General features: G+C 38.2%; 5 protein-coding genes and 2 pseudogenes across 8 annotated transcripts in view; 4 read left to right on the forward strand and 3 right to left on the reverse strand.

Annotated features, from left to right (window-relative positions):
* LOC104768889 (FT-interacting protein 1-like) overlaps nt 1-3,731 on the reverse strand; it is a 9,432-nt gene extending 5,701 nt beyond the window's left edge. Inside the window, exons 1-2 of one of the 4 annotated variants that reach the window (XM_019241619.1) lie at nt 3,594-3,731; nt 1,932-3,289 (exon numbers count right to left, since the gene is read on the reverse strand). In XM_019241619.1, the coding sequence (XP_019097164.1) occupies nt 1,932-3,220 (1,289 nt within the window). In that variant the 5' untranslated portion in view covers nt 3,221-3,289; nt 3,594-3,731. Of the gene's footprint in view, nt 1-583; nt 3,290-3,501 lie in introns of those variants that run through there. The other 3 variants (XM_010492970.2, XM_010492967.2, XM_010492968.2) reach the window with 3 other exon arrangements.
* LOC104772145 lies at nt 5,674-6,864 on the forward strand (annotated as a pseudogene).
* Nucleotides 9,180-10,446, forward strand: LOC104768890 (polygalacturonase inhibitor 2). The gene is made up of 2 exons (XM_010492971.1): nt 9,180-9,743; nt 9,860-10,446. Exons 1-2 carry the CDS (start codon nt 9,197-9,199, stop codon nt 10,309-10,311), a joined length of 999 nt encoding a protein of 332 aa, XP_010491273.1. The 5' UTR covers nt 9,180-9,196; the 3' UTR covers nt 10,312-10,446.
* On the reverse strand, nt 10,857-12,951 carry LOC104768891 (annotated as a pseudogene).
* Nucleotides 13,403-15,092, reverse strand: LOC104768892 (beta-amyrin 24-hydroxylase-like). The gene is made up of 2 exons (XM_010492973.1): nt 14,197-15,092; nt 13,403-14,120 (listed from the first exon to the last, which is right to left on the reverse strand). Exons 1-2 carry the CDS (start codon nt 15,088-15,090, stop codon nt 13,440-13,442), a joined length of 1,575 nt encoding a protein of 524 aa, XP_010491275.1. The 5' UTR covers nt 15,091-15,092; the 3' UTR covers nt 13,403-13,439.
* On the forward strand, nt 15,310-17,787 carry LOC104768893 (chaperone protein dnaJ 6-like). The gene is made up of 8 exons (XM_010492974.2): nt 15,310-15,605; nt 16,010-16,108; nt 16,214-16,315; nt 16,473-16,532; nt 16,632-16,738; nt 16,811-16,893; nt 17,243-17,351; nt 17,446-17,787. The coding sequence occupies exons 1-8, from the start codon at nt 15,510-15,512 to the stop codon at nt 17,645-17,647; spliced, it is 858 nt and encodes a 285-aa protein (XP_010491276.1). The 5' UTR covers nt 15,310-15,509; the 3' UTR covers nt 17,648-17,787.
* The window catches only part of LOC104772146 (fasciclin-like arabinogalactan protein 21), a 2,189-nt gene continuing 1,911 nt past the window's right edge, over nt 17,904-18,181 (forward strand). Inside the window, exon 1 of the mRNA XM_010496791.1 lies at nt 17,904-18,048. Coding sequence (XP_010495093.1) covers nt 17,904-18,048 — 145 coding nt within the window. The remainder of the gene's footprint in view (nt 18,049-18,181) is intronic.

Below are 18,181 nucleotides of genomic sequence, written 5' to 3' on the forward strand. Positions count from 1 at the left end.
ACCTTTAAGTCTTCCTTGCGCAAGATGAAAAAAAAAACCAAAAACTTTGATCTGATCAGTTTCAAACACAAGGACATATAGATATACCAAGAATATGAAAGAGAATTGAAAGAAAAGAATGCTGGCAAAAATTGCAACTGCATGCAAGAGAGAGGGACTTGTAACTTGTTAGGTCAAATTAAAGCATTGACCAGTGAGGAAGGTGACAAATGGTGAGTTTTGTACGATACGATCAGGGACTTGGGATCAGTATCGTTTTGCTTTGGGTTCAACGCCACCCCCTCTCCTCTCTTCTTCACTTTTTCATTTCTTTGCTGTCACACACACCAGTGTTTTCCAGTCTTTTTCTCACTTAATAAATATTTTTCATTTTTTTGTAACATTATTATTACACTATGGTCAAACTAAAACCAGAATTTATTTTTACATCACAAAAAACGAGATTGATATAGCTCTGCCAGTTTCTATTTTTTTTTAAAAAAGAAAAAACAAATTATTTTGGACAAAGTATTTTCTAACTACACACCACCAGCACCAGATAATATAGATTTGTATACAAATGTTAATTTTTGGATGACAATTGTTTTTCGGCTGTAAATTTTTTTTTTTTAATTCAAAATAGATAAAGATTACAAATAGCCCATAATAACTAAGCCCATTAGTTCTAGGGTTTTAGTCAAAAACCCAACAACACAGTACGATACGAATTATGAGTAAAATAATAATAAAACAGAGTAGCCGCACAAACACGAAAAAACAAAAACAAAAAAAAACTCACACACACAACTTACACGAACAGAGAGAAGACCTGAAGCCACAAAGAAGTTTGTACCATTCAAAGCATACAATCTGCTTTCGAAGGTAATTTCCTGAAGAAATTACTTGGAGCAGAAGGCATCTTACTTCTGAACTTGGGATGCCTCATCCAGAACATCCCGCCCACGAGAGCTACGATCTTGAATGGCGTCACGTACAAGATCATTGCGGCGAAAAGACAAAATATCACAAACAAGCAAGTCGCACGCGGATCTCTCCAACTCAACAGTGCTTGAAACCTCTCCCCTTGCGTTGCAATATCTCCAATAACCATCTGGATCCGACCAGCAACGCTTCTTAACCTATCATACCTCATCTTTACAACATCTTGTCCCTTTGAAGTAGGGAAAGTATCGAATTCCTCGTCCAGCTCATCGGGGCTAGCCGCTTCTGCCCAAGAGAGCTTTGTGTCCATATGTGGAGGATGACGCGGCCTGAACCGGAAACTCCAAAGCCCTATCAAGAACATGTAGAGGAACGTGGTTGGGAGTATCAGCTCCGGATAACAAATCAGTATAAAGAAGAGAATGTGGAACAAGATCGTTGTCAACGGATTCTTCCAGTAGCAGACGTCTCCTAGCCATTTGCTCATAGCAAGCAAGCCTGAAAACACAGAGACTATCCTGAAGAAGTTAGCTTTGCTTCTCCTCATACTCCACATGTGTGAATCAACATCGAGCATGTACTCTACTATCTCTTTCCTTAAAGGAGGTTCTGCTCGAGATAACCGCGCTGCAACAATGCTCATTGCTTGGTATCTAAGACTGTCTAGTTGGTTCACAGTGAATGGATGGAGATAATGCATCTTTGGAAGCAGAGGATGTCCATAAAGATAGATCATGTGAGCCAGAGATAGACAAGTGAATCTCACAGCTAGTTGCACTTCTCCCATTTTCTTTAACCCTTTTGTTTGTAGAACAAGAAGAGGGTAGGAGTGAGTGTAGATTCTATCAGCCTCTAGAGTCGATAACCGTATCCTTACCTTCCCGATTCTGGCATCCACTTTGGCTCCATTGTTTGACTTCTCGCTCCCTCCAAGGTGACAGTTATCGAAAACTCCAAGTGTGATGACTGTACAAGGATCATGTACTTCCCATGTGTATTGCTCATTCCATTTAGGGTTATAGCTCTCAATGATGGTTCTTGTTCTCACCCATTTTTGTCCGTACTTGGCAACACAATACGGATCTGTTGTGGCTTTACCGTCTTTTGTTTTCATGGGAGAAAGCCCTTGAGCACTCAAGATTCCTACTTCAAGGATGCCAATAGGTTGCTTCCACAGTTGCCTTGCCGTAGGCTTTACGTCACTGATGTACAGAGTTGATTCGTCCATTACATGGTAACCGCCTTCAAGGCAAACTCGTAGGTGGATTCGGCTTGAGAACTTGAGCTCGTGTCTCTTGTCTCCTTCCAATGCCCCAAATCCGAATTTTTCGAGGTTGTACCATTTGGAATGAACAGCTCTGTGGTCTAGTCTTTTCTCAAAAACGTTCAAAGGTGAGATCAGTCTCCCCATGACTTCATCTTTAGCTGATGACACTTTGTTTTCGACCGTCAAGAAGAATTGTTCTTCAAATGGCTCTGCAGCTACAAAAACAAGGTCTTCGTTCCACATCGGACTCGTTGTCTTGTTAGGACATAACTTTGTTTTCAGAATCTGGTTCCCAACCTGAACCTTAACAAAAGCTTGAGGCGGTTGGCTCCTGTCGCTAGGCTCAACATCTTGAGCCTCAATGACATTAACCCGCAAATACCACAATTTGGGGGATACATAGACCTTAGACCTTACGCTTTGGACACCTTCTCCTTGAACTGAGGAAGCATCCGAGTGCCAAGCATCAGGAAACGCTTCATCAGCTTGCGTTCCAAGCCAAACCGCTACCATAACCTCTCCTCTCTTCTTACTCTCACCTCGTCGATCTTCTAATCTGTACCACTGTGGTGCAAGTGGACTATCAGGAGGAACTCTTGTAGGAACCTCACGCATATCAAACACAACCTTCCCAATGTATTCATCTCTTGTAACCATCTCCTTATCACGCACATATACTTCGACTGTAGAGGATTGGACCTTGTCTTTTGAAAATGCGAAAACTTGATTCCACTCCGGGTTTGTTCTTTTCTCGAAATGTTTAGTCTTTCCTTTGTAGTTTCCGATTTTCACTTCGACATAAGGATCACAGTTGCTCGTGACAGGGTTTGGAGGAAGATCCTTGGCTTTGACGACACGAACATAGAGATAAAACATTTGCTCAACAAGGTCGTATGTGCTTGCAGCTCGTTCACTACCAATCCATCCAGTTCCTCCACGCTGTCCTCCATGTGGCCATCTCTCCCCAAGCTCTGGTTTCATGTCTTTAAGCTTATAGTCTTCTTGGCTCTTAGCTCCATCTTTCGCTGCCATGGTTTTAGGTTACTTGAACCAAAAGATTCTCCTTTAACTTCTTTTTTTCTAAACGCTACAGTTCTGCACCTGACACACAAAAACAGAAACATAAAATTGCAGGGAAGAGCAAAATCTGAGAATTGCAGAGTTGCAGAAAAAAAATGAGTAGACAAAACCAGTTTCTTGGATGTAAAGAAACTAATGTATCTCCTTAGAACTGATTTAAGACCTCAATAGTTAGTACTAGTATTAAGTAATTTTATTTCAGTCTCAAACAAGATGAGTGATAAGATTCTCACCTGATTTAAACAGAGCTATTTAAATATTTCAAGAACAATATGTACATATATACTAACGTACAAAATCAAAGATGCGTTGTAGTTAGTAGCACCTTGAGATAGATGTTGAAGAAGTTTCTTTGAATGAAGTTCTCTGTTTTGCTGCACCAAAGAAAAAATTAAGAAGTCAAGAGTAGTATTGCATAATCAAGTTTTGGCAGAGAGAGAAGGAATGAGAAACAATTCTATTACACATACAAAAAAAAAAGAGAGGAATCAAATGAAAAAAGCAAAACGAAAAATAAATTACTCTTATTCTCTCTGTTTTTCTTCTTCTTCTTCTTTTAGAGGGAAGCTGATTCTTCTCTTTTATAGCGAAGCAGATTCTTTGTTGGTCTTTTTAATCTTTATGTATAATCAAGAAAGTTTTGCTGCAGTGAAAGAAGGTAAAAATAGTAGATTCTTTCACACTCTATGCTCTAATCAAACTTTTCATATAAAAAAAAAGTCCATCCACAAAAAGCATAGATACATGTTTGTCTTCACTCATGAAAATAATGAACGCAACATATAAATTTTCGTTTTAACATTGTTGTAGTTATTGTATCATTGAACTATTGAAGTATGTTCGGAAACATTTTGTACCCTTAATGTTTAAGAATTTGCAGATTTTCTAATGGTAGGTAATATATCTATAGTGCCTAAGTGATGATTAATAATAATAATATTAGAAAAAAATTTATAACACAAACTTTTCCCTGTGAGCATATATATCTTTAGTGTGACTTTCTGTCTGATTGGAATAAGCATCTAAAACTTAGCTTTTTTCGAGTCTGCAACTCTTTTTTAATAAAAAAGCTAAAGGGCAGTCTAAACAGTGATTATTATTTGATTGAGTAACATCATTACCTTATTATCCCGTCATTTTTAATGATAATGCCCGCACTATAGCATATAAAACTATTTCTGTATTATAGATTAATAGTAGTTGTCAAAGAAAATACAACAATTTGTCACAAACAAAATTTGTCATAGGATAATTCTGTTTTAAAAAAAAAAAAAAAATCCGTAACCCGCTCCATTTTTCTAGATTAGCATATTTATGAATCATGATTTATATCCGCTCAGAAATTAGCCATAACAATTTGACATTCGGTCCCTCATCAGGATTTTGTTCAATTTTCTTGAAAACCATGTAACACCAGATAAGTTCTATACAAATTCCAAGAACCCTTTTTGGACATAAAGTTACATTTGTTCTTTATCGACAAAGGTTATCAACAATTACTTACTACTATTTAAACTATAAATAAAATGAAATAGGTTTTTTTTATGAAGGCTAGTTAATTTAATCTCTACGAACCACAAGTTATCAAGTTGTAAAGGATCCAACTTTAGTGGTACTACTTTTGCCGTCTCAAAAATGCTTTTAGTAATGATGACTATATTATTAATGTGTTAGTTTATGTCGAAAATTTCCCCCCACCATCAAATTCATCAACTTGTTAGACTTATCGCTACTGGTAGACTTGTCATATAAAATCCAATTTTCTCGATTTTATTTGGTTCCCATTTACAGTATACGATTTATCAAAGTAGAACGAATATTTATGAAAATTGAATCATGTTATCTTATTATAGATATGTGTGATTCATTGGTGTACGGAACATGTTTATGGCTTCCATCAGTCTAAACTAATTGGGCTCTTATACGTTAAGCCCACACTTAAGCGCTTATTCGATGACACATCATCTCCCCAAAAAGCCGTTTATGATAAATCTTTTCCAATGGTCGGATTCGATATAGCCGTTTGAATATGACCATAAACACTTTCCCAAATTTTCTTATTAATATTGAAAGTCTAAAATTTCTCTCTCAAGTCTTGTATTTGTTCGACAGATCAACTCATATTGAAGTTGGATGAATTTGTATTAGATGGTCAAGGCATTGTCCTCAGCTTTCACACTTCTAAAGCCTCAATGAGATAGTAACTTTCACCAGTTATAGCCTAACGCGTTACTGCATTATCCAGACATATTCAACGCCGACATATTGACCATATATGTATTGGCTATTATTACGGATATCAAATCGAATCTGTCTCTCTAGGTCAATATATTACTCACTATATAGTATGTATATATGTATCATTATACTTTCCATCAAAATTCAAAACCGATACCAAACACCAAACAACATGGATAAGACAACGACAGTAGTTTCCTCTCTCTTGTTCTTGTTCACATTCCTCACCATCTCTCTTTGTCTAAAGATCTCTGTAACAAAGATGACAAAAACACCCTCCTAAAGATCAAGAAATCTCTAAACAACCCTTACCACCTGGCTTCGTGGCACCCCGAAACCGACTGTTGCTCATGGTACTGCCTAGAGTGCGGCGACGCCACCGTTAACCACCGCGTCACCGCACTAACCATATTCTCCGGCCAGATCTCCGGTCAGATCCCCCCTGAAGTCGGTGATTTACCATATCTTGAGACCCTTGTCTTCCGCAAACTCTCTAACCTCACCGGTCAAATCCAACCAACCATCGCTAAACTCAAGAAACTCAAGTACCTTAGGCTCAGCTGGACGAATCTGACCGGTCCAATCCCTGATTTTATAAGTCAGCTCAAGAATCTTGAGTTCTTGGAACTTTCCTTCAATGATCTCTCTGGTTCCATACCTAGCTCCCTCTCTACGTTACCTAAAATCATGGCCCTTGAACTTAGCAGGAACAAGCTTACAGGTAAAAGAACTCTCTTCAGTCTTCTCCTTATTCAATCATCGAGTTTCTCGTTTACTGATCGATCTCTTCGTTGTAGGTTCGATACCAGAGTCATTTGGGTCGTTTCCTGGAACTGTCCCTGACCTTCGCCTATCACACAACCAGCTCTCTGGTCCAATACCCAAATCACTAGGCAACCTCGACTTTAACCGGATCGATTTATCCCGGAACAAGCTCGAAGGTGATGCTTCCATGTTCTTTGGAGCCAACAAAACGACATGGTCCATTGATTTATCAAGAAACATGTTGCAGTTCGATATCTCAAAGGTTGAGTTACCTAAGACTCTTGGTGTCTTGGACTTGAACCACAATGGTATCACAGGGAATATTCCGGTTCAGTGGACTGAGACTCCTCTTCAGTTCTTCAATGTTAGCTACAACAAACTGTGTGGACACATACCTAATGGAGGGAAACTTCAGTCATTTGATTCTTATTCCTATGTCCACAATAAGTGTTTGTGTGGCGCACCTCTTGATAGTTGTAACTTGTAAGCCAAGCACTTCTATTCTACGTTTCCAAAGAATCCAAATGTCTATAGACAACTGCATATTTTTGATTCGGATTGATTAATAAAACATCAGCCAAACTTGCATCTGATGAGTTCATAGTAACATTTTCAAAACCTCACAAATAAGGAGAAAGAAATAATAAAGGGCGTTGTATTACAATAAAAAAAAGTTATCCTTTATCTAGATTGACTAATATAATACAACGAACCAAAACTCGAATTTGATGAATTCATAGGTCATAGCACATTTTCAAAGTGTTCGATTTCATGGATGAATCGGAAAAAAAAAACAGAGGAATAAAGGATGTAAACCGAGTCTTTGTGAGTTACGGTTTGGTATGGTTTCCCAATTCGGTTTGGTTTTATACCCAATTTGAAAAGTTAAACCATATAGGTTTAAATAAAATAAAATGGGAAAAACCCTAATTTACATATTTGAGATGATAACGTGGCTTGTGGATGCAAGAAAAAGGAATCTCTACGAAAAAAATTAAGGTACAAAAAAGTATATTAAGCTAGCAAAAGGAAATCATGAAGAAAAGGAATATAAGAAAAAATGTAAAGTAGTAATTAGCAATATTTCTATTTGTATGTTAGAGAATCTCAAGTCTATAAATAGGGTTGCTTATTCTGAAAGTTTTAGTCATAGAAAAGAAGCTAACGAAGAGAGGATAACTAAGAAACAAAGAGGTTTACGAGAGATCTACCAAAATCAAAACAGATTTCCAAGCTTTAGATCTCGAAGCCGTTCACTAATCATGTCAATTTCGGGGCAGAATGAGTTGCAATTGAGGCAAAACAGTTCAGAAAGCACAAGGAATGAAGATGCAGTAGTAGGCTATGTTTTTCCTCCTCCAAGACCTACCAAGTTCTCATTACTTCCAATTGGGATCACGCGCAAGGAGGTTGATATTATTAAGCTCACAGCCCAGTTTGTGGCTGTTTATGGTCTTTACTTTCGGGTGAAATTGGAGAAAAGTGTTTTTATGAAACCTGAGCTTGAGCCTCACTTTTTGTTCCTGAAGAAGTCAATGACTGATAGCAAACACAATTTTTACGGCCAACTTGTTCTTGGGTATTCCAAAATCTTATTGCGTTCCCAAAAGGTGACGACGAAGGGTTCTAGCACAGCAGCGATGCTTGTTGATGGATTTTTAAATCTTCTTCCTCAAGTGCTTGGAAAAGAGGAGGATGAACAGGGAGTAGGGAGTGGAGATGATTGATTTCCAGGCTTTTGAGTATTTTGTTAATATGGAGTACAACGACTGGGGTGAGCTTCCAATGTGGTCGCATGATATCCTACCTGATTTTTATGATCCAACAAGAATCACGGTTTTGACGTTAAGACCTCAAACTCATGATGCAGAACCTATCAGTTTCCCATTACTTCCTGATCAAGGTATCACACGCAAGGAACTTGATATTATTAAGCTCACAGCCCAGTTTGTGTCTGTTTTTGGGATGTGTTTTGGGCAGGATTTGATGAAGAGTGTGTTTATGAAACCTGAGCTTAAACTTATGTTTCAGTTTATGCTATCAACTGATACAGACACGATTTTTACTCTCAGCTTACTACTGGTTATACGAGAGTATTATTGTGCTCCCAAAAACAGAGGGAAAAGGGTGCTAGTATGGAGACCGTTCTTGAGGGTTTCTTCATTCTTCTTGGTAAAGTGCTTGAAAGGGAGAAAGAGGAGGGACCGGAGATGTCTATAGTAGACTTGCATGCTTTTGAGTATTTTGTTGAAGTTGAGTACACCGACTGGCAACCAAGAATACCTGGATACCTTTCAATTCTGAAGAACGCACCACCACACATGCAGCCTCCACTGGGATCTGAGGAGCCAGTGCCAAAGAAACAAACGTTTGACGGGTCAACTCTTGTTCCAGAAGACCAGTTTCTTTCTCAACATCCAGTAATGTGTTCTTCCTACTGACTCTTACCGTCTTTGTTTTTTTCTTTTTCTTTTGTAAGACTTGTTGTATCTAACTAGCAATTATACATCTTCAGGGTCCCTCTACGATCAAGGTTTTTGTTCCAAACGTCGATGATGGGAAATTCATTGAGATCACAGTGCAGTCCTTGTCCGAAAACGTGACAAGTTTGAAGGAGAAAATAGCAAACAAGCTGGAGTTGAGTGGGAAAGCCGGGGTTTAAGAAGGCAACAACTCACTTGCACATTACAATGTTGGAGAAGGAGACATCCTAACACTGTCTTTGTGAGAACGTCTTCTGGATGCAGCAGCTTTTTTGTTTGTCCTTTATTTTGAAAAATGGATATTTTGAAATCTGCACCGAAACTTGTTTAAAACGTGGTGAATAATACATCTGTATTGCACCATACTCTCCGTCCAAATCATAGCTATTTATAACCATACATAGTTTCCGTAAAAACTCAAAACACAAACACAAAGACTCTAATGGCTAAGACAATGACATTGCTCTTGTTCTTTTTGTCGTCCACTCTCCTCCTCACGACCTCTTTTGCTAAAGATCTCTGTCACAAAGATGACAAAATCACCCTCCTCAAAATCAAGAAATCGCTTAACAACCCTTACCACCTCGCCTCATGGGACCCCAAAACTGACTGCTGCTCTTGGTACTGCCTCGAGTGCGGCAACGCTACCGTTAACCACCGCGTTACCTCTCTGTTCATTCAAGACGGCGAGATCTCCGGTCAGATCCCCTCTGAAGTCGGTGACTTACCGTATCTTGAATCCCTTATCTTCCGCAAACTCACAAACCTCACTGGTCATATCCAACCCACTATCGCCAAGCTCAAGAAACTCACTTTTCTCAGACTAAGCTGGACGAATCTCACCGGTCCGGTTCCTGAGTTTCTGACTCAGCTCAAGAATCTTGAGTACATTGACCTTTCCTTCAATGACCTCTCTGGTTCCATACCTAGTTCTCTCTCTTCATTACCTAAACTCGAGTATCTTGAACTTAGTAGGAACAAGTTAACAGGTGAATTAATATACAACTTTATATTAATTTTTTGGGTTTCCTATAGTAGTCATATCGATTATTCTCATTAACAAAAATGTATATTTGTCTAACCTCAACTTTAAACTTGTAATCAGGTCCGATACCAGAGTCATTTGGCTCGTTTTCAGGAAAAGTCCCAAGCCTTTTCCTATCACACAACCAGCTCTCTGGTATCATACCAAAATCACTAGGCAACTCTGACTTTTACCGGATCGATTTATCCCGGAACAAGCTTCAAGGCGATGCTTCGATCTTGTTTGGAGCTAAGAAAACGACATGGATCGTTGACATATCAAGAAACATGTTCGAGTTTGATCTGTCCAAGGTTAAGCTCGCCAAGTCACTAACTAGGTTGGACTTGAATCACAATAGGATCACAGGGAGTATTCCGGCTGAGTGGAGCAAATCTGAGTTTCAGTTACTCGATGTCAGCTATAACAGACTGTGTGGACGCATCCCCAAAGGAGAGAATATCCAGAGATTTGATTCTACTTCCTTTTATCACAACAAGTGTTTGTGTGGTGCACCTCTTCCTAGTTGCAAGTGAAGTTTCAAGCAAGTTGTTAAACCAAGCTTTCATTATCTCTAATGTACCGAATAATCAATAAAGGTCTCTAGAAAAAAATGTGTTTTTATTTCGAATAATTAATAAATGCATGAACCAAACTTTGCATTTGATGAATTGATCATAGCACATTTTCAAAATGTGTTTTTAGATTAGTAAGCTCATAGGAGGGTAGTTTTGTCTTTTGAGGATGATAGAGAGCTGCATTCTCATCATTGATTGACTCTATGCTCTACCATTGGATTCTCAACTTGCCTATTTTTTTTTTTTTTTTTTTTTTTTTTTTTTTTTTTTTTNACTATTGTCCTCTTTGATTCTTCACATGCTTTGTATTATGTTACAACCAATTTTACTAGCGACCAAATTTTAAAAAGTGCAGTAAAATCTATCTCAATAGAATAATTGACCATTGACATTTGGTATCTAGTGGGGGAAATGAGTGTATAGCCTCTTTACGAACAGGAACACACACCAAAGGTGTGGCTCTAAGCAGAGATGATCTAGTCCCCTTCATTCATCTGATCATCTCTACAGTTCCCTTTGGCTTTCAGCTCAAAGCAATATTGTATTATAGCCAGCTACAACGATTGGAACGAATCTAAACACAACTTTCTCTCCAGGACAAGCTCCCAAAAGACATCATCTTCTCAATTTTAGCTACAAACAAACTGTGTATGAACACATCCCAAAGTGAATAATTAACAAAAAGAAAAACTCGTTTCTATCAGATTTGTAAAGCTGCAGAAGTTGTTACAATAAAATGCGGTAAAATTTACTTTGTTTCTTTACACAAGTGGTAAGTTTTCTTGCTCGTATTCATTTTCTTCTTCTAAAACCATTAGTTAGAAGTTGACCTTCGGTTCAAGTGTAAATATGATTGTATACACTCTTTAGCAACAGGAACACACATCAAAGGTGTGGCTCTAGGTAGAGATGATCCAGTCCCTTCATGCATCTCCACACTTCCCTTCACTTTCAGATCAAAACACTGTATTATCACAGCTACAACAACCGGAACAAATCTAAACACCATTTTTTCTCCTGGACAGCTTCTTCTCCCAACTCCAAAAGACATCATCTTCTCACTCATGACCTTCCATTCAATCCCTTCAAATCTCTCAGGCCTAAACTCCAATGGATCTTCCCACTGATTTGGATCTCTTCCAATCGCCCAAACGTTAACTATCACTCTTGTTTTCGCAGGGATTCTAAATCCAGCCACCGCACATTCTTTATCCGATTCTCTCACAAATATTGGTCCTCCAGGGTGTAATCTCATTGTCTCCTTCACCACTGCTTGTATGTAACTGAGATTGCACAAATCTGATTCTTCAACAACTCTCTTGTTTCCCACCACTTGCTCTATCTCCTGTTGCGCTTTCTTCATGATCTCTGGATGGTTTATCAGCTCTGCTAGAGCCCATTCTACTGTTATCGCAGATGTATCTGTTCCTCCCCCATAGATGTTCTGCATAACAACCAAATAGACTAATTTTGAGGCTTTGTGAAAAATTTATATCAAAACATGATTGTTGCCAGGGAGACATTAGAAGACAGTTACCATGATGAAGGCCTTAATGTTTTCTCTTGTCAGCTTCATCTCTGCGTTTTTGTCTTCATATATGTCGAGCAAAATTTCTAGCATCTTCTTTGCTTCTGCATCCTTCTTCTTCATAGACTCATGCTCTTTCATTACTCTTTCTATGATTAAGTCATATTTGTCTCGAGCATTCTTGAGCCTCTTCTTGAGTCCTTGCAAGTCAAGCCTTCTCAAGAACCAAAACGTTTCAGAAATGTTGAAAAATCCGGCTAACTCATTCAACTCCACCACCATTTTGATAACTTCCTCTGTTTTGCCACCACCGTCACTATCCGATTGCATTTTTCTGAACATCATTCTCGTTATGATGTTGCTTGTCAATTCCTTTAGCTGTTCACCGAGGTTAACACTCTCTTCTGCTTCTGCTTTCTTCAGAATGCGTAGTAGAAGATTGCTTAACTCCTCCCTTCTTACTGAAACAAAGCTATCTAATGCTCTGCTGCTGAAGAGCTCCATCGTACAAATTCTCTTCATGAATTTCCAGTGAAGACCGTAAGGAGCTGAGAAGAAATCCGCTGAGCCATAAGTAAGGTAGTCAACGTTTTGCATTGTGGGACGGTTCAGGAAGTTGAGCTCATTGGATTTGAGAATCTCATTCGCCATCTCGGCCGATGAGACAATAAGATTAGGAATGGAGCCAATGAAGAGATACATCAAGGGTCCATAGCGGTTTGAGAGTTTGTGGAGTGCTTGGTGAGCTATGGGACCGAGAAGATGAATGTGACCGATGATCGGGAAAGCGGTTGGGCTTGGTGGGAGCGGTAATTTGTTGCGTTTTCTGTTAGTAATGGTTTTTATCAAGACTGTAATTCCAATGCATAGAAGGATGGTTACAGAGAAGTATTGTAAATCCACCATTCTCATTTCTGTTTGTGTATGAGAGTGATATTAAGATGGTTTTATAAGATAGGAACCAAGTTATGACTCCTTATGGTATCAAATATTAATCTCAACTTCAAGATTCTTTATTTTCTCTTGTTTGGCTTTGTTCTGTTTTTGTCTCTTATGTAAGGGTATAATCTCTGTTTTGATCCTGTTTTATTGTATATTTTATATTTTATATTCTGTTGGTTTCTAAATTAATAAGATTATAAGAATGTGTACTTGACCGTTGTTAAGCTTTCATTATCTGTTGACACAATAAAAATGTTTTCATTGTGATCTTAGAGTAGTAATCAAGGTGGGTACTATTACTGATTGTGAGATTTAGAGCTTATGAAAATCATAGAAACATTCGTGTTTAACCCGAATTGTGTTGACATAATGATTTTAATAACCATAATGATTTCATAAAACAGAATATAAAACAGAACACATTTAGCTATATATAGACATCATTTGTGTTGACATAAATAATACAAGATTGAAACATTTATTAAAATCATTAAGTCTGAAGTTTATGAAAACAGAATATATAACAGAACATAAAACAGAACATAAAACAGAGCATATAACAGAGCACAGTATATATATGTTTCCAAATTCCTGATGATGTTTTTACACAAGAAAATTATTTAGTTTGGTGTCCAAAAGGATCGAAATATAATTCAGGAGAACACATAAGTGAACTTCCTCCAGCAGTCCCTGAAGCTGAAAAGCCTGTAGGTAACTTGATCTTGATTTTGTCTTTGTCCCCCTTCACCGTCCAGTTAAAACACTGCACTAGTGATCCGATTGTGAGACTCAGCACCAGAGAAGCGTGAGAAGCTCCAAGACATCCTCGCCTTCCACTCCCAAACGCAAGATAATTCACATCTTGACCTTTTAACTCCAACATATATTGCTGATAATAATAACCAATCTTTCTCTCTATATTTTCTTCCACCACAAGAAACCTCTCAGGCATAAACTTGTCAGGGTCATTGTATGTGGTTGGATCGCGCATTATACCGTAAGCATTGATGAAGATCTTTGTCCCGGATTTTACATCGTACCCGTTGATCTTCATGTCTGCGTTGCTTTCTCTGCGTAGTAATGGTCCAACTGGATGAAGTCTCAATGTCTCCTTGATAGCTGCTTGTAAGTAAGGAAGATTCTGCAAATCTGATTCTTTGAGTAACCGATACGTTGATCCTATAACGGATTTGATCTCGTCTCTGATCTTCGTGAAGATATCCGGATGGTTGATTAGCTCAGTCATTGTCCATTGTAAAGCTGCAGAAGTTGTATCTAAGCTTGCCATAAACAACTCCTGCAAACGATGTTCCAAATATTCTTACTAAGGTTAATTCTAAAGAAGCTAAATAAAACTGATAAAGATAGCTTACAAGGATGAAGAACTTGATCTGATTCATAGTCAATTTGAGTTCAGCTTTTGGATCATTAAACGTGTCCAACAAGATATCGATGATATCTTTATCTTTCTCTTCTTCGTCATTGCTTTTATATTCCTTCAGTATCTTCTCAACCAACGCATCGTACCGCCAAATTGAGGATCTAAGCTTCTTACCATTCCCAAACACATCTAGGTCCCGGAACGGTCCAAACAGCTCCATGAATCCAAACCTTGTGGCGCAAGCCATTATGTCACTCACTATCTTCCTGATCTCAATGGGAAGATTCGAGTTTTTGCTGCAACGTTTCCCCATAACCATCTTCGATAAGATCTTTGTAGTCAAAGCAGTGAACTCCAAACCGAGATTACACGCCTCTTTATTCTTCGATCTCTCAACAAGCGATCTCAGTAAAGCTAACGTTTCCTCCTCTCTTATATCAACAAATCGATCCAGCTGATAACCCGCGAACAGTTTAGTCATGCATAGCTTTTTCATAAACCTCCAATAAGGTCCATAAGGTGCGTTAAAGAACTCAGATTCTTTATAAACATTGAACTGTCTCGGACCAAAGACAAACTTGGAAGCGAAATCAGAGTCGTGAGTCTTGAGGATTTGTTTAGCCGTGTCGGAATCTGAAACAACGAGGACTTGGAGTGATCCTATGCGTATGGTCATCAAAGGACCGTAAGTGAGAGCCAAGGCTTGTAGTGAACGAGGTAGGCTAGAACGTAGGAGATGCATATGACCGAGAATGGGAAGTCCTCGTGGACCTGGAGGAAGACGAACATTATTGCGACGGTTAGAGGAACTGAAGAGTCTATGAAGAAGGAAGATGGTAATGAATGTAATGAAGAAGAGGAGATATGAATAAGATGTGTAATTCATAAACAGATTCATCTGTATGTGTGTTGTTAGTGCTGATTAGAGGTTAATTAGGATTAAACAACATGTGTATTAAGATGTTATGTTTAGTTACTGTAAAACTTGTCTTTTTGCCATGAAGGATCTATGAATCCATGATTCTTTTATTTTTATAAAATTAATATTATTATATTTTTTTGAATAATTAAATGTAAAAATCGGAATAAATTGCGAAAAAAAAAACTGAAAGGTACTAACTAAACCGATTCATCTACAATGGCGGGGGAAGACGAAAAAATTGGCGCCCAGAGATGAGCAATAATAAGTTCGCCTACTCGAAATCAATTAGTGCGAGTTATTATTCTTCTTATCTTCACGAAAAATCGAAGGGTGTATCGATCTAATTAGGGTTCAGAGAGAGAGAGAGAGAGAGAGAGAGAGAGATGGGTAGGAAAAAGAAATCTAGGGCTTCGACAAACGAGGAAGATGAGATTGAGAGTGGTAATGATGGGGGATCTTCTGAGACTAGTCTTTACCAGGTAATTACGGTTTTCAATTTTTGGGTTATATCAGGGAATTAACCTTTTGCTAACCACATATCGTAGTTTCACAATGTCTGCGTTAAGTTTGCATTCTCTAGGTGTATATAGTTTTGTGTAATCGGTTTGGGAGTATCGTGTGATTCTGATGAAACTACTTGGCAAGTTTCTTACTTTCTCATAAAACTTCATGTTTTCTTAATCCTGTGGTTTTATGGTTTTTTTGATGTCTGAATTTAAGTTTATTTTGTTGTTCTTATAAGTTGTATGTGAATTTAGTGGTTTGATTTGATTAAGGTTTTTTTTGGGTATCAGAATGATTTTGATTAGCCAAAAAAAAAGAATGCTTTAAGAAAATCCTTTAAAAGACAGTGAAACTAACTCATCTCTCTCTTTACTTAAAGGTTCTTGGAGTTGAAAGAACAGCTACTTCACAGGAAATAAGAAAAGCGTATCATAAGTTGGCGTTGAGGCTTCACCCAGATAAAAATCCGGATGATATGGTTAGCTTAAACACTCTTTTTTTTTTCTTGGTCTACCCTTGAGATTCTTTTTGTTTGGGTTCTTTTACATGAAAGTTCTGCTCGTTGTTATATATACAAATACAGGAAGCTAAAGAGAAATTCCAGCAGCTTCAAAAAGTGATATCAATTCTTGGGGATGAAGAGAAAAGGGCTGTCTATGATCAAACTGGCTCTGTTGATGATGCTGTGAGTCTCTCTCTTTCTTTCTTTTTTTTTTTATCACGGTGGTTTTAGTGGAATCCCTCAAAACATATAAAGCAGTCTCTTTTACTTACAAACCATTTAACTTCTGTAATAGTATTTTGAGATTTCCTGAAACCTGAGTATTTTCTGTGCTTGTTAGGATCTTTCTGGCGACGTATTTGAGAATTTGCGGGATTTCTTCAAGGCCATGTTCAAGAAGGTAGTAGCAACTTTCACAAGGCCATGATACCTTTTACACATTTTTACTTCTGCTGCTTACACTAACTTCTTTTTTTGATATCGCTACTTATATATATAGGTCACCGAAGCAGATATTGAAGAGTTTGAGGCAGACTACAGGGGATCTGAGACAGAGAAGAAAGACTTACTTGAGCTCTTCACGAAGCTTAAGGGTAAAATGAACAGGTAATTCATCCTCCTTTGTTTTTTTTTTATATGGTTGAGGTTGTGAGTTGATAACGTATATTCCCTTCCCAGGCTCTTCTGCTCAATGATTTGCTCAGATCCCAAGCTTGATTCACACCGTTTCAAAGACATTCTTGATGAAGCCATTGCAGCAGGTAGTTAATCTTGCTGTAACTAGCATATATGTCTTGCAAGATTATCTTCTCATATCATGAATCCTTGACGTTAGAAGATGAGCTTTCCTTTTATATGTACATCTATGAATGTTGATAACACAATAGAATTGATGTTGTGGCCTCTCTTGTTATAGTATGAGTGTATAAGATGCACCATATTTCTTGAGCTGTGTGTTAGATATATCAGTATCCATCTAAATTTGCAAGCTAATTCTCTGATTCCAGTTTGGTTCTAGTCTTGTTAAGATTCTGATCTGAAATCGATGTAAGCCTGGGCGGGTTGCTGATTAATAAATGTGTTGTGTAATACAACTGATTTCCTTTTCAGGGGAAGCGAAGTCAAGCAAGGCATATGAGAAATGGGCAAAGAAAATATCAGAAACGAAACCGCCCACCAGTCCACTAGCCAGTCCATCGAGGAAGAGGAAGAGGAAGAAGTAAGATCGATGCCTCTGTTTCAGTTATGTCCACCAATCAAACTTGACCTTGTTGTTGACCACCTCGCTTCAATTTGCATATACTTACTTGTAGGTCAGCAAAGGATTCAGAGCCAGATCTTTGCATGTTGATTGCGCAGCGAAGAGATGAGAGGAAAGTGAAGGTGGATTCAATGTTTTCGTCACTCATCTCTAGGTATGGTGGTAATGCTGAAGCAGAGCCCACTGAAGAAGAATTTGAAGCTGCCCAGAGAAGGATTGAAAGCAAAAGACCATCCAAGAAGTCAAGAAAGTAAAGGTTATAGAGTCTTCTAGTAGTTTGTGATGGAACAAGAAATGTTTATTTTGTTTTAAAATTGCATCAATTGCCAAAATTGGCTAATATATTTGATCACTATTTTAGAAATAGAGAAATTATATCGTGAAAACAAAAGCAGGAGATTGATTAGTAAGATGGAATAAACTGAACCCAAACGTTAAAAACAGAAAAACTCCTCTTTGACGAACTGTCTTCTTCTCCAAGAAAGCAATTAGGGTTTATCTTTTGAAGTGATGGGTTGTTGTTCATCAGATTGCTTTGTCTACTTCATCCTCTCCGTAGCTTTAGCTTTCATGGCCGTCTCAAGCACTCTACGTTCACCTCCATATTCCGACACCACAGTACCCATTGCTTCTTCCAACTTCTCTTCGTCTTCTCTCGCTTTAAACGCCTCAAACACTCTACGCCAATCCAATTTCAAAGCAATCGCCACTCTCCTCCACATATCCCCCGAGATCTTCCTCTCTTCTTCTCCCAACACAACCCTCTTTGCCATCGAAGATGCTTCCTT

Source organism: Camelina sativa, chromosome 20, assembly GCF_000633955.1.
Source record: "Camelina sativa cultivar DH55 chromosome 20, Cs, whole genome shotgun sequence".
NCBI lineage: Eukaryota > Viridiplantae > Streptophyta > Magnoliopsida > Brassicales > Brassicaceae > Camelina > Camelina sativa.